At 39.6% G+C, this 15,220-nt stretch overlaps 1 protein-coding gene across 4 annotated transcripts in view; it reads left to right on the forward strand.

The window, feature by feature from the left end:
• The window catches only part of LOC124882850 (fibulin-1-like), an 18,289-nt gene extending 3,411 nt beyond the window's left edge, over nt 1-14,878 (forward strand). The window contains exons 4-23 of one of the 4 annotated variants that reach the window (XM_047389435.1): nt 1,076-1,211; nt 1,308-1,455; nt 1,764-1,823; nt 3,523-3,612; nt 5,998-6,129; nt 6,260-6,397; nt 6,478-6,621; nt 6,719-6,841; nt 6,999-7,124; nt 7,642-7,767; nt 8,506-8,643; nt 8,729-8,872; nt 9,015-9,137; nt 9,221-9,346; nt 9,450-9,569; nt 9,675-9,797; nt 10,057-10,180; nt 12,585-12,727; nt 12,805-12,945; nt 13,017-14,878. In XM_047389435.1, the coding sequence (XP_047245391.1) occupies nt 1,076-1,211; nt 1,308-1,455; nt 1,764-1,823; nt 3,523-3,612; nt 5,998-6,129; nt 6,260-6,397; nt 6,478-6,621; nt 6,719-6,841; nt 6,999-7,124; nt 7,642-7,767; nt 8,506-8,643; nt 8,729-8,872; nt 9,015-9,137; nt 9,221-9,346; nt 9,450-9,569; nt 9,675-9,797; nt 10,057-10,180; nt 12,585-12,727; nt 12,805-12,945; nt 13,017-13,156 (2,545 nt within the window). In that variant the 3' untranslated portion in view covers nt 13,157-14,878. Of the gene's footprint in view, nt 1-1,075; nt 1,212-1,307; nt 1,456-1,763; nt 1,824-3,522; nt 3,613-5,997; nt 6,130-6,259; nt 6,398-6,477; nt 6,622-6,718; nt 6,842-6,998; nt 7,125-7,641; nt 7,768-8,505; nt 8,644-8,728; nt 8,873-9,014; nt 9,138-9,220; nt 9,347-9,449; nt 9,570-9,674; nt 9,798-10,056; nt 10,181-12,584; nt 12,728-12,804; nt 12,946-13,016 lie in introns of those variants that run through there. The other 3 variants (XR_007042018.1, XM_047389436.1, XM_047389437.1) reach the window with 3 other exon arrangements.
• Nucleotides 14,879-15,220: the final 342 nt, after the last annotated feature.

A 15,220-nucleotide genomic window follows, 5' to 3' on the forward strand; every position in this document is an offset into this window, starting at 1 on the left:
GAGATCTGTGGGAAGGGGCTGTAAGCAAATTTGGTCCAGAAGTTCTATTTAATGCACACAAGGATTAAACACTCACTGTGAGATGCATGTATGTTTGGGCTTTAGCTTTCCATAATCATACAAATGCGATTTTAACAAATCAATATTCCACAGATGATGTCTCACCAGTATAGAAACAAAGGATTTTAAAGTAAAAAAAAAAAAGCCAAATGCAGCCCAGACTCATTCACAAACAGAAATAACCCTTCAATTGAATCTGAAGTTGTAATCCAATGTTGGAGTCATCAGGCAACAGTGGAATATTGCCATCTTTCTTCACACTGCTTAGACCATACAAACTAAAGGGACGTACGCATTTCTATTGATAATTGTGTCTCCCCCTTAGTGTGCAGGTTACAAATAATTTGATTTATCTCTTCATTTATTTTCTGCTGCACATATAAAGCATAGTAAAAGCTGCATGTAAAAACTACTCACTAGGACTTCTGACAGTTTGTATCACATAAAACCAGTGGCACAGAAAGCACTGTACAACGTCTATCTGTAATCATGTTGTTTTTAATGTTGGGACATTATCGTCTGCTTGTGTTGCTAATAGAAGTTAGTTTTAATTAGCAAATTAGAAATTAGCAAATCCAGCTGGTTTTCAGATTTGCCACTAGAACCAAGAGGGATGCCCTCATTTATGCACTGACTTGATTCCCAGGTCCAATTTCCAACGTGTGAGTTAAGTTGAACTGTTTTCTAACTTCCTGTAGCAGTGAGCTGTGCTGCAGAGACTTGCTTCTAGCTGTGGTATTAATTATTTTGTCCTCCTTTATGGCAACTTACAACATTTTTGTTAGCATCTTTACTTATCAAAAAAGGCAATTACTGCCAAGGTTTGTGATATGTTGCTATGACTTTAGGTCACCACAAGCATCTCACTTTCTGCACAGTAGGGTGCAATGAGGAGTGATTTACTTTAGAAAGTGTCTTTTAGATATTAAACAGAAGCTATATCTTATGTAGGTTGTAATTTATTTTTAAGGGAAAAAATGCTGTCTCACATTTACCTCCTGCTTTTTATCTCCAGCATTGCTCAGGAGCACTGCTGTCGAGCTTTTGCAAAAAAACGGGCCTGTAACAATGGCATTAAGATGGCCCGTGGTAAACAGGCCTGTGAGAGGCCCTTCTTCACAGGGTCTAGCTGGGAAACCCAAATTTCAGAGGTAGGCTCTCCTCCACGCCGTTTACGCACAGCATCTTTAAAAATACATGCTTTGCTCGTTTTAAAACCCGTTTTCTAACTTTCTCCGGTTGTTTAGGCATGTTGCGACTGCTGCACGCTCGGTCTAAAGACGGATAGCATGGGTTTCAGCTGCGACTTTCAGGATCTGCAGCTGGACAAGCAGTGCTCTAATGCAGCTAGAGTCTGTTGTGAGAAACCCAAGGAGATCAATCCAAATGCTAAAGGTAAAAGGTCAAAGTAATCTTGTGCTTCAGGCATTGATTAGTCGCCCTTTATCTTATCATCTTAGACCACAGTCTGGCTTTCCAACAGCAGGATTCAGACATTAGCACACATTAGGTGCTAAAACCTTTTGTGCCCAAATGCACCTCCTATTTTGTCATAGAAGGTGGTTGTCATGCTTTCATTTTTTCCATGCAGTCATGGTAGTTCCTAATCAGAGTATGCACTGTGCCTTGAAGTTTAAAACTGCTGGTTGAAAGGAACTTTTTTCTTTTTACTCATGTGTATTGGTTATTTTTTTTTGCCTCAGCACCAGAAGAGACCGAAGTGTTTGCAACCAGGCCTCCAGAGGAAGCAAATACTTGCAGAGGTTTGCCACTGTTTCATTATATGTATAGTTGTAGTAAGCCATGGTCTCTTTGTGGTTTTGTTATATGTTTCATGGAACTTAAAGTCATGCATATGGCAATAAAAAAAAGTCCTGCTGTCCTTACTAGGCCTTAAAATGGGTTAGATGCAATCTCAGGAGAAAAACAACCCAATCTAAGTCCTCCTTAGCTACAACTTGAAGCGATCAAACTTGTGTCAGACGTTATCAGTTTCTCTCATTGTTGTGGGGAAAAGTTGATCGACTCGTCTCACTAGGGGTTTGTTTGTGCTTTTTTATCCTCAGGTCCCTTAAAGTCCAACTGTTGCACTTTAAGTGGTTTACGGTCTGGACCTCGGTTGGACCAATGCGAAACCATTGTTCTTTTCTTTTTTAGCCATCCTCTTTATCTGTTTTGCACGACCCAATATGATAACCACATTTACGTCGGAAATATAACTGTGGATCAGGGAATGATGTCACAAGGCTAACACCTACTGGGGATACAAACAAAGGGAATGTTTTTATCTCCATTTAAACATGCTTGCAAGACGCTAACAAAGGTTCTATAGGATAGTATTTTGAAGCTGATTAAACAGGTTATTCATAAAGATATCACAACTTTTTAATGTGTACGGCAGACTTATTGGATTTGGAAGTTGCCATTGGTGTGTAACCTATGGCTTTCCAATCTCAGGGGGAGTTTACTTTTCTTCATGTAGGAACTAGGTAGTTCCAGTTCCAGGTATATATGCAATGCAACATTTAAAAAAATCAGTATACATTATGGTTGACCCATTGATTTTAAGGCCCTGTGCACATGACACGGTTTCTGTTAATACATCTACACAACAACGTTTTAATTACGATCTCCAGACACGATACTAGTACATTTCATTCCCCTAACGTGCCACTAGTAGGCGGTATGTAATTTTAAACTCAACAACATGGGCAATCACTTCCTACTTAGAAAACGGAGTAGAAAATATGCACTTTGTCTAACTGTCAGAGTCAGTGGCACAAATAATACTCAGCAATCAACCATTGCTATTGTTGATGTCTTCTGTGTGTTTTAAACTGGTCGGCAGCCGTTATGCTCTGCGTGTGCGCATTAATTTCTACCGATCACAGTTGTACTGTGCATATGCCAGGGCTTCCCAATACAGGAAGATTCCGGTTTTCCTGTCTACACGACAACGGAGACCAGGGAGTTTCCAAAACATTACACCCTGGTACCCGCTTTCAAAGAATGTTGTTTTCAAATAAAGCGCACACCATTGAGGTGTACATGTACAGTAGAAAAACAACTAAATGTTCCTGTTTTCACCTTGAGAATGAATATGACCTACTGGTGCTAATTGTATGTGTTTGGTTGTCCCAGGTCATAGTTTCTCTTATTAGGGGCAACATCTCAACTCCTGTTGATTCATGACGACATGGCAGTTTTACAGCTGCTATAGAAGCAGAGACTTATTATGCTACCTTGGAAACGGCCTTTATGTGATGCAACAATTTCTTTTTTAAACATCATTGCTCATGTCTTCCTGTCTTGTTATAGAAACTAAAAATACCTGAGGCCAAAAACCAGGGATCGGATAAATATTTTACGAGTCTGTAAGGAGAAGATAAATTTATTGTGAACTGAAATATCAAACTTTGTTTGTATGTACTGTACTTCTTGACATTTCTCTGCTATTTTCAGAGCTCAACTGCTCTCAGCTGTGTGTAGATAATGGTAGATGTGCCTGTAATGATGGTTTCCAACTGCAAAGGGATGGAGCGACATGTGGGGGTAAGTCATATTAAAAGCACAAATTCAGCTTCAAGTAAAAATAGCTGATAAATGGTGGCGGTAAGGGTTTGGTGTTTAACTGTTTAGACAAAGAACAGATCAATATTTGAATATGAGAGTATTATTCGATATACAGTGCTTTGCGAAAGTACTCAGCCCACTTGAACTTTTCAACCATTTGCCACATTTCAGGCTTCAAACATAAAAATATAAAATTCAAATTTTTTGTGAAGAATCAACAACAAGTGGGACACAATCGTGAAGTGGAATGAAATTTATTGGATGTGTCAAACTTTTTTAACAAATAAAAAACTGAAAAGTGGGGCGTGCAATATTATTCGGCCCCTTTACTTTCGGTGCAGCAAACTCACTCCAGAAGTTCAGTGAGGATCTCTGAATGATCCAATGTTGTCCCAAATGACTGATGATGATAAATAGAATCCTGTGTGTAATCAAGTCTTTATATAAATGCACCTGCTCTGTGATAGTCTCAGGGTTCTGTTCAAAGCGCAGAGAGCATCATGAAGACCAAGGAACGCACCGGGCAGGTCCGAGATACTGTTATGGAGAAGTTTAAAGCCGGATTTGGATACAAAAAGATTTCCCAAGCTTTAAACATCCCAAGGAGCACTGTGCAAGCAATCATATTGAAATGGAAGGAGTATCAGACCACTGCAAATCTACCAAAACCCGGCCGTCCCTCTAAACTTTCATCTCGAACAAGGAGAAGACTGATCAGAGATGCAGCCAAGAGGCCCATGATCACTCTGGATGAACTGCAGAGATCTACAGCTGAGGTGGGAGAGTCTGTCCATAGGACAACAACCAGTCGTACACTGCACAAATCTGGCCTTTATGGAAGAGTGGCAAGAAGAAAGCCGTTTCTCAGAGATATCCATAAAAACCCTCGTCTAGAGTTTGCCACAAGCCACCTGGGAGACACACCAAACATGTGGAAGAAGGTGCTCTGGTCAGATGAAACCAAATTTGAACTGTTTGGCCACAATGCAAAACGATATGTTTGGCTTAAAAGCAACACAGCTCATTACCCTGAACACACCATCCCCACTGTCAAACATGGTGGTGGCAGCATCATGGTTTGGGCCTGCTTTTCGTCAGCAGGGACAGGGAAGATGGTCAAAATTGATGGGAAGATGGATGGGGCCAAACACAGGACCATTCTGGAAGAAAACCTGTTGGAGTCTGCAAGAGACCTGAGACTGGGACGGAGATTTATCTTCCAACAAGACAATGATCTAAAACATAAAGCCAAATCCACAATGGAATGCTTCACAAAGAAACGTATCCAGGTGTTGGAATGGCCAAGTCAAAGTCCAGACCTGAATCCAATTGAGAATCTGTGGAAAGAGCTGAAGACTGCTGTTCACGAACGCTCTCCATCCAACCTCGCTGAGCTAGAGCTGTTTTGCAAGGAAGAATGGGCAAGAATTTCAGTCTCTCGATGTGCAAAACTGATAGAAACATACCCCAAGAGACTTGCAGCTGTAATTGCAGCAAAGGGTGGCGCTACAAAGTATTAACGCAAGGGGGCTGAATGATATTGTACGCCCCACTTTTCAGTTTTTTATTTGTTAAACAAGTTTGAAACATCCCATAAACTTCATTCCACTTAACGTTTGTGTCCCATTTGTTGTTGATTCTTCACAAAAAATGTGAATTTTATATCTTTATGTTTGAAGCCTGAAATGTGGCAAGAGGTTGACCAGTTCAAGGGGGCCGAGTACTTTCGTAAGGCACTGTAAATACTGGATAAGTGTATATTCTTTTCCTGAAATCCACAGGTGGATCATTATCATTTTTCTCATGGGAAACTAAATGCTTCCTTTTTACCGCATTTAATTGGCAATTCAAGTGAAAAACTCTCTTAAACAGATATTTAGCATCTTCAGCTACAAAAACACATTAAAATTGAAGGGTTTAGACGAGTTTGAAAATACGAAACACATTTATGAGACAGCCCATTAAAGATCGGAACATGATTCACTTCAAAAACGGAGAGTAACGACGCAATTCAGATGTAAGGGGTTATTACAAGTTCCATGCAGTTTTTTCATGTTCCTTTGACCTTTTATGGTAGTACTAACTTACTGCATACATTATGTAAATGTTATATCTTTCCAAAGATAAAAGAAGTTGTATCAAGCCTTTTCTTTATTTGTTACTTCTACAAAATCAGGAAGTTATTTAGCCATTGTTGAGCCAAAGCCTGCGTGCATTCTCAGCATTTTTGTTCCCAAACTGCAATTAAAGTAATTGTTTTTTTTACAGCCTTTCTGTTTGCTTTTTTTGTTTGCTTTTTTGGCATTCTGTTGGGCTTTTCATTGAAAAGATTTCCAATTCTCGACGCCATGTTTGTCTCCTCAGATATTAATGAGTGTCTGAATGGCAGTCACAACTGCTCCGCCGAGCAGGTTTGCGTTAACACAGAGGGCTCGTTTTACTGTCAGCTCAGCTGTCACCCGGGATTCATACTCACAGACAATATCATTTGCAAAGGTAAATGATCCGAAGTATGGCGGATGAACGCAAGCAGTTTTACAATCCTGTCGTCAAAAGTTGTAGATAAAGTCTTGATGAAGAGGCTTATTTATAATGTGGTCATGATTTTTTTCTGACATTTTCTTAGACATAGATGAGTGCACTTTGGGGAGCCATGACTGTGGAGCAAACTATGTTTGCATCAACACAGCCGGCTCATTCTACTGTGAGCCAAAGGTGGTGTGCAGAGACGGTTACCGTCGGAATGCTGCTGGCAACTGTATTGGTACGTTTAGCTTTCACTCCCTAGTAGAAGCAACACATGGATTAAAGATGAGTTCTCTAAACATATTCCCCTCTCACTAGATATTGATGAGTGTGTGGTCCTTGTTAATCCATGCCGACCTGGCCAAAGCTGCATCAATACCGTAGGCTCCTACAGCTGCCGCAGGAACACGGTCACCTGTCAGCGCGGGTACCATCCAACTGTGGATGGGACACGCTGTGAAGGTTGGAACAGTCACATTTAAATTAGTTCACATGTGGTCTCTCTCTGTCTCAGCTTCTCTTCCACTTTCCCCTTCAAATCCATTCTCTCGTCCCACAGAGGTGGACGAGTGCCTCATAACCAACATGTGCGGGAAGCATATCTGTGTGAACCTGGATGGGTCGTACCGCTGCGAGTGCAGAGCAGGCTACAGGTTCAGCAACACCACCGAAGTCTGCGAAGGTATTACACGGATTGATCATTTCTCCAAGAATTATTTGGTGTGCACATCACCAGAGACAGAAATTGCTGTCAGACGAGTTAATGTAAGAAGCTGCCAGTGACTGTTGGGAACTGGGAGTAAATGTATTTGATACTAATGCTATTTTGTGCTCTTCAGATATTAATGAGTGCACGTATTACACCTGGCGACTGTGTGGGCACATATGTGAGAACACAGAGGGGTCTTATCAGTGCAGGTGCATATCTGGCTTCAGGCTGGCTCCGGATGGCAGGAACTGTGATGGTAAACTCACTTTGAAGCAACACATTTCACATTTCAAATGACACACACCCCCATTTCTTAATTTCTCATACGTTATTTTGACACCTGTTACTACAGTGACTTTCACATTAGCATTCCCAGTTTTCATTTAGCAGAGAAGCAGGCCCACAGCATCACATATCCTCTGCCTTACTTGACATTAGGCAGAGGATATGTGACATATACAATAGGCAGCAACAGCTGGTTGGCATGTACAGGTGGTGTCACCTGTAAATCTTTGTAAAGTTACTTTTTGTGGGAAGTTAATTGTTATGGCTTCCAGTAGGTGGTGATTATGTGGAAGAAATAAATCTTAATGTAGGTTCTTTTTTTTGTCGAATGAAGGCTTTAAATGTGGAGGTTGCTGTGTATATTTGTTGGTAAAAAGCCAGATTCTCTTTCGGTGGCCATCTTGTAGCCGGTGATGTTTAATGGATCACATCGTGGGGCTATAAAAATCAAGTAGACGGTCTTTTTTTCTTGTCTTTGTCTCCTTCAGATGTTAACGAGTGTCTGACTGGTCATCACAACTGCGCCGTTGGTCAGGTTTGCATCAATACTGAGGGCTCGTTTCACTGCCAGAGCTGTGACCCTGGGTATAAACTCAAAGACAACACTTGCCAAGGTGAAAAAAAGCTCATCTGCAATGTAGTCCAAAAGTCTTCCGGTCTAACTGTAGGCTACCAAACGTGTTGTTTTCACACCTTGTCATTTTACAACCCCAATCTTCAATGCAGTCTTTTTTTGTTATTTAATGTGATACATCAACACAAAGTAGTGCATGATTATAAAGTGGAAGGAAGCAATTTTGACAAATTAAAGTTACGGGTCTGGCTGGATGTTTGAAGTTCTGCTGGAAGGTAAACCTCCACCCCAGCCTCTAACAAGTTTTCTGCCAGGGTTGCCCTGCATTTACCTTTATCCATCTTCCCATCAACTCTGACCAGCTTCCTTCTCCTTGCTGGGGAAGAAAAGCATCCCACAGCATGATGCTGCCACCACAATGTTTCACAGTAGTGATGGTGTGTTCAGAGTGTTTTTTAACCTAGATCTGTTTTAATCTACACGGTTTGATTTCTGATCTCTCTGTGTTCCTCGCCTTTATGATGCCGTTTGTTGCAACAGTTGGTGGCAATGGATTTTATTTAGTGTTACATTGGTAAACAGAGCTGAATAGAAATGCATTATTTGCTTCAAATCATGCACTGCTTCGTGTTGATCTGTCACATGAACTCCTGATAAAATGCATGGAAGTTTGTGGTTGTAATGAAAAAATATGGAAATCATCAAGACATGCAAACGGTAATGATGTCTCCTGTGAGAAAGCAATTTAAACAGATATTTTCCTCATTGTCCTCTTAAGACAATGATGAGTGCACTTTGGGGAGCCATGGCTGTGGAGCAAACTATGTTTGCATTAACACGGCCGGCTCTTTCTACTGCGAACCAGTGGTGGTGTGCGGAGACGGTTACACTCAGGATGCTGCCGGCAACTGCATCGGTACGTTTAGCTTTCACCGGCAAGCGAAAAAAAACAACTCACAGATTAAAGATGAGTTCTTTTCAAAATATGTCCCTCTTTCTAGATATTGATGAGTGCTTGTCCCACACCGTTCCGTGCCAGCCTGGCCAGACATGCATCAACGCAGCGGGCTCCTACAGCTGTCACACTGACACAGTCACATGTCCACGAGGGTTTCACCTAAGTGTGAATGGCACACAGTGTGACGGTAGAAACTGTCTGATGTAGTTTAGGAAATCCATGCCTTTGCAATGCTTCTCGTTTAGGCCCTTTTTTTTTTCTTTCATATCGTTGATATCTGTCTTTGGTTTTTAACCATATCTGTGTTTTATGCATTTGCTTTTACGCAGACGTGGATGAGTGTCTCATTGACAATAAGTGTGGCAGCCATGTCTGTGTCAACCTGAAAGGATCGTACCGCTGCGAGTGCCGAAATGGTTACATGTTCAACCGTGTCACCAAACTGTGCGAAGGTATAGAACCAACAACCTGAGTAGTTTTGGTAGAGGACAAAGAATTATGGAATAATAATTGTTCAATACGCCGTTCTGTTTAGATATAAATGAGTGCAGCCATTACCCTGGGCGACTCTGCGCCCACAAGTGTGAGAACACAGAGGGGTCTTACCAGTGTAGCTGTGCAACCGGCTTTAAGTTGGCCTATGATGGCAGGGACTGTGAAGGTAAACTTCTTTTGAAACAAAATTGGGCTGTAAACGCTTATTTTGTCTGCATAAATAGTGACTTTGTTTTCATTGTATGGCACCATAACCTGCTTGATGACAGATATCAATGAATGTGAGGACAAACCCTGCAGCCAGGAGTGCACCAATGTGTACGGTTCATACCAGTGCTACTGTCACCGTGGTTACCAGCTGAATGATGTCGATGGGATAACATGTGAAGGTATCCATTGTTGCTGCAAAGCAGAAGAAAACGTTCTCCTGGAAATTTAAAGATTGTTTTATCTTGTTTGTCAGGTATCCAAATGTTTTTTTCTGCTCCTCTTAGATATTGATGAATGTACACTGCCAAATGTATGCTCTTACAAATGTCGTAACTCTCCCGGTGGTTTTAACTGCACCTGCCCAACCAACAGTTACACACTCGCGCTCGACGGACGTACTTGTCAAGGTAAGGGGGACAAGCGTCAACACCCACAAACATCTGAACACATTAATTGAGGATCTTAAAAGTATTCTCCTGGAATAAGACTATAACTACTAGAAATACACCAGTGGGTTAATGCAGAATATTAGAAAAAAACCTGAGAAATCTTGTGGTTCATTCTAGGCAATTTTGAAACCAGAGGAGAGGAAACATGAACTATTATCTACTATATGTGGTTTTAGGAGTTTTACTTTCATTAAACCTCTTTGATATGTGTTTTTAGACATAGATGAATGTACTGCAGGAACTCATTCCTGTTCTGCCATGGAGACCTGCTTTAACGTCCAGGGAGGATTTCGCTGTCTGTTCTTTGAATGTCCCACTAACTTCAGGCGAGCAGCAAAAGGGTGAGATCTCAAAAGGTTGTTAAAATCAGAAGAGATAGTCCTTAGATAATCACTCACCAAACAGGTAAAAGGAATACCTTCTGAGGAAAAGTTTAAATTAATATTCTATGCATTTCATACTAATGTTATATTTCCAAGACCTCTGTCTATCTGAGTGGTGTTGCTTTAGATTTTCACAGCATTGCCATCTTATGAACACTGGCAGGTGTATCATGCATTGCTTTTAGTCTGGTATGTATTAATCTCTAATATTAGACCATCAACCTCAACATACTCCCCACAATAATATCTTGAAATGAAAGTGCCACAACGTTCAAGATTTAAACTTCTGCTTTTCTAACGTCCTGCTGCATCTAACTATGCTGTAATGCTAATACTAGCTAAACTAGAACAAGTGTAGATCTAGTTTCACCTGCCATTTCTAATCACTGTTCTCTATAACAGTTCCACAACTTCTAAGATTTTTTTAAAACATTTTTGATTCGTAAAACTTGAAGCTCTTTGTCTTGTATTTATTTGTGCTATATCCCTCAGCCACCACAAGGGGGCAGGGCAAAAGCAGCTCTCCACTTCCCAATCACTGCCGTTGATTTTTGACACTGGCTCTAACTTTGCTCTTATTGGTTTGGTTTTGATCTAGTGATAACCACTTACTCCACATTTTCAGCTGTTTCTGCTCGTTAAATCAGTCCCATCTTCATTCTTGACTTTTAAACTGTTCTTGTCAGTTTGTGATCATAATTAATTCTGCCCAGACTATTTTGATTTCCAGTCACATGAATACTTGGACATTGAAGAGTTTTGCACTGTAGGTTAGACAAGGGGCTAGATTTGTAACATTACATGTCAGGTACCACTTTGTCAGCATTATTTCACTTCAATTCCAATTGATAGCCTCTTTTATTTATTATTCTCTATGTATATGGAATCAAAAATTGACAGAGAATAATGTATTTTTAGTCTGCTTTCCCTTAGTGATCTTCTACTTGCTCTGCTGTGGTCACTTCTAATGCTGAAGCCAAATTTTCCAAACCACGCGATCAAAGCTGCCTTACCAAAACATCAAACGAGCCTGGACTTGGTGGGCAGCAAGAAAAATAAACGTGGTATTTATTTTGGGGCACCTGGGGATCAGCCAGTTGACCGAGGCTCCATTATTGGTGGGCCAATGTTTTAGTTTCTGTGATTTATGGGCTTTTCAATTTTGGCACTGGGTGGCTATCGGTTAATTTGCTGTAAATGGTAGTGAAAGACCAGTGCCTGCGTTGGACAGTTGATAAATGGGAGCAGAAATACCTTTTTCTCCTGGTTGTTTTCATGGTTTGGTGCTTGTAATTTGGACGTGACAATAATATAGAAATAAATGTGAATTTAACTGCTCATCGCTGTCTTTATGTGGGGAAACCTTGTCTTACAGGAATCATTGGGTGTGGGATCAGTTTAAAGGTGGTTATCATAGACGTGCATGGGTCTGATCAGGTGTTACTAGTGTCTTTTTGCTGTTGTGTGCATAAAACAACAATTTTTCAACAGATAACATGTGCAGTACCTCGCAAAAGTATTGACACTCATTACTGTTTTACAACAACCACAAAATTCGATGGATTTTATTGGGATTTTTTGTGAAAGACATACATAATTGTAAAGTGGATGCAAAATATGTGGTTTTAATTAATTTACAAATGAAAAGAAATATTTTGGCCCATTCTTCTTTGGAAAACAGCTCAAAGTCAGTCAGATTTAAACGGAAGTGTTATTCAGGACTCATTCCATCCAGACTGACCAGCATTCCTGTCCATGCTAAAAAAGCGTCCCCACAGCTTGACGTTGCCACCATCATGTTTCAGCATAAGGATGGCACATTGCATTTTGTAAGTGGGCCAAAAAGCTACATTTTGGCCTCATGCGATCTGAGCACCTTTTTTCACATGTTTGCTATGTTCCTTCATGGCTTGTGGCAAACTGTCTGCTCTGTTTCTTGGCCTTCATGATGCTGTTTGTTCTCTAACAAACCTCAAAACTCTTCACAGAACAGCTGAATTTATACTGAGATTAAATAACGCACATGGGTGGACTAATTTACTAATGTGATGACTCTAAAGGTAATTGGTTGCTCTGGATTTTATTTTGTGATATCAAAGTAAAGAAGGCTGAATATAAATTCAAATGACACTTTTCTTATTATTATTTGTAATAAAAAACCATCATTGTCCTTACATTGCACAACCATGCACTACTTTGTGTTGGTCTATCGTGAAATCCCAACAAAGTACTTTAAAGTTTGATGTCGTTACATAACAAAATGTGAAGAAGTTTAAGGGGTACAAAAACTTTTACCATGTGCTGTATATTTTATGTGTTGTATTCCTCTTATCTCTTTCTGATCACGGCTCTATGCTCTTAGATCCACAGGTAATGGCTCAGCTGTGCTGCGTTGTGTCAAAGCATGCCAGGAACATGACAGCGACTGCGCTCGCGACCCCGTCCACATCATCACTTCCACAGCGCTGTCTCTGCCGACCTTCCAACATTTAGAGGAGCCAGAGGGTGAGATCAATGAAAGAAAATCTTTTCGTCTTCAGCCTATCAGACTACCCAGAATTTTTACTTATTTGTTCCAACAGAGATCGTCTTACTGCGGACGGCAACAGGAGCGAAACCAGATCTGCTCCCAGATGAGCCTGATGTGTTCTTTGTCATATTAGCCACAGATGAACTAAACTCTTTTGACGTGATAAAACGTTCGCAAAACAGCATGATTGTTGGTAAGACGGTGCAGGATTTCACTGTATAATGTCATATTTACTTCATTGTCCTAAGTAATGTTTTCCCTCAGGGGTAATCCGTCAGATCAAGCCTGTAATGGGCCCGAAGGAGCTTGTGCTGGAAGTGACTATGAAGTATGTCCAGTCCGGGGTCGTTTCTCAGCAAAATATCGTCCTCATTCACATCTTCGTCTCTAAATTCTGGTTCTGAAAAGGAAACGTCAATATCATATACATAATTCTACAGAAAAAAACGGAAAAAAATGTGACTTGATGACATAAGTGTTGTAAACGCATCAACAAGAAAACTATAGGCAAACTTCAGTTTTGTGTGGAGCTTGTTTGCATACATAGAATTCAGTTACAGATGTTGATAGTAACCAGTGCAAGTTATTAATAAACAAGAACAGTCTTCAGCCTCTGTGAGGTTTTATGTATGCACAGCACGCTTTAGGTTTCATGCTATTGTCAATTTTTTTTACGAAGAAGATACTGTGAGTATGAGTCCTCTCAGTATGATACTGACAGGAAAATGCTCTTTTACAAAACACAACGCTACAATATCTTACTTTTCGTCCAGCTAGATTGGATTATTTTTGTGATTCTTAGTGAGAAGCGTGTGCGGTTAAATTTGGGTTCAAATTTAAACTGAACATCAATGAAAAAGGTTACTGATCGTCTCTCCCCACTTGCTCATAATTTTGGACGTTTCGTACCAAACATTTTTCAATTTAGACCTGCTTTGACAACTAGTGATTTTAAGTAATTTTCTATAATATGCTTACAGTCTACTGTAAAGAAATGTCTATACATTTTGTACTGTGATGATCTATCATATTTTATAAGAGTCAGCTGGGTCAAAACAGAATCAGAACCAAAATAAGTGAAAATAAGGTATCAGTAAATAATGTACATAATGTAATTAAATTAAATTAAATAAGAGATCCATAGCTTTTTTTTTTAGCTAGATTGTGAAAACACTTAACAAGAAATAAAAATTTACTGTAATGCCAAAGTTTTAGTACATAGATATGAAATGCTTTGTTTATAGGCACTAAATGGAAGTATGAAGGGATAAAATAAGGCTACGAGTAGATGAAGGTTTGAATCGACCTGGAACCCAAGCCTGAGAATACGTTTTAATCTGATTTAGTTTACTGCAGTGGAAATGTCTTACTGTAAAGTATTAATAGGGTTTCATCATATTTTTTACTTTTTTCTACTACAAGTAGAAGGATTTTTATAAAATTTTCTGGACTACCATTTTCCAGTTTTCACCATAGCTTCTCTAATAAGATATTTTTAACACTTGAAATAATTCACAATATTCAAACCATTTTGTTTTAAGTCCAGTCCAGTCAAAAGTATCCTAAAAAGAATCAAAAAACTGCTAAATTAAGGGTTCATTCAGTAGTTGTGATAGTCACTTGAAAGTGTATATGGTTACCACAAAGATATTTAAGATTTTTTGAAAGATACTGTCACACATAAATGTGTATATGCTTGTGTTTTTTCCCAGCTTTAATCACAATGCTTGCCTTTCTACAGACACTTGCTTTTATAAAGTTATGCTTTCATTTGTTCACTAAATGCTAACACAATGCTAAGCTATCATTTGTTCACTAAATGCTAATACAGTGCTTAGCTTTCATTTGTTACCCAGATGTGTTGACATATTTATCGGGGCAGAATGAGCAGGAAAAAAGTATTTCAAAGGTTTCCAGTGATTACCTGGCACCATCATAAACACTGTTAGTTTAGTTCGTTGCCTTTACTGTTTGTGAAAATATTTTTGCTAACTTTTTTCTGGTTTTGTTAGCTTTAGTCTGATACCAGACTTCTGTATTCATGTGCTTGCATTAAAGCTAAATAAATGTGTTTTGTACTGAAACATAGTGAAACCATCTGTAAATAATAAAACCCTTCAGTAGTGTGTTGCATTCATGTTTTTTCCTATAAATACTGCAGATGTAAACTGTCCTTCACAGCAGACTAAACCAGCCATCAACAAGTTAGCATAACTGAGGTTTCTTACAATTATAAAATCAAATAGGATCTGCTGTTTTCCTGTAATCCAACTGCTCAGATTCCTCCCGTCATACTGTTCCACTTCCAGTTTGTGGGGGCATTTCCAGTTATTCCACTCCAGTGGATAAATAATGGGATTTGTGTAACTGAAAAATTGGCTTCTTCAAATACTTCTTAAAGCTGACAAATTGCTTGAGGTGGAAGCTTTTTAACATCCCTGATCATCTCTACTTAACATGAAGCTTCA

Source organism: Girardinichthys multiradiatus, chromosome 17, assembly GCF_021462225.1.
Source record: "Girardinichthys multiradiatus isolate DD_20200921_A chromosome 17, DD_fGirMul_XY1, whole genome shotgun sequence".
In the NCBI taxonomy this organism is placed as follows: Eukaryota; Metazoa; Chordata; class Actinopteri; order Cyprinodontiformes; family Goodeidae; genus Girardinichthys; species Girardinichthys multiradiatus.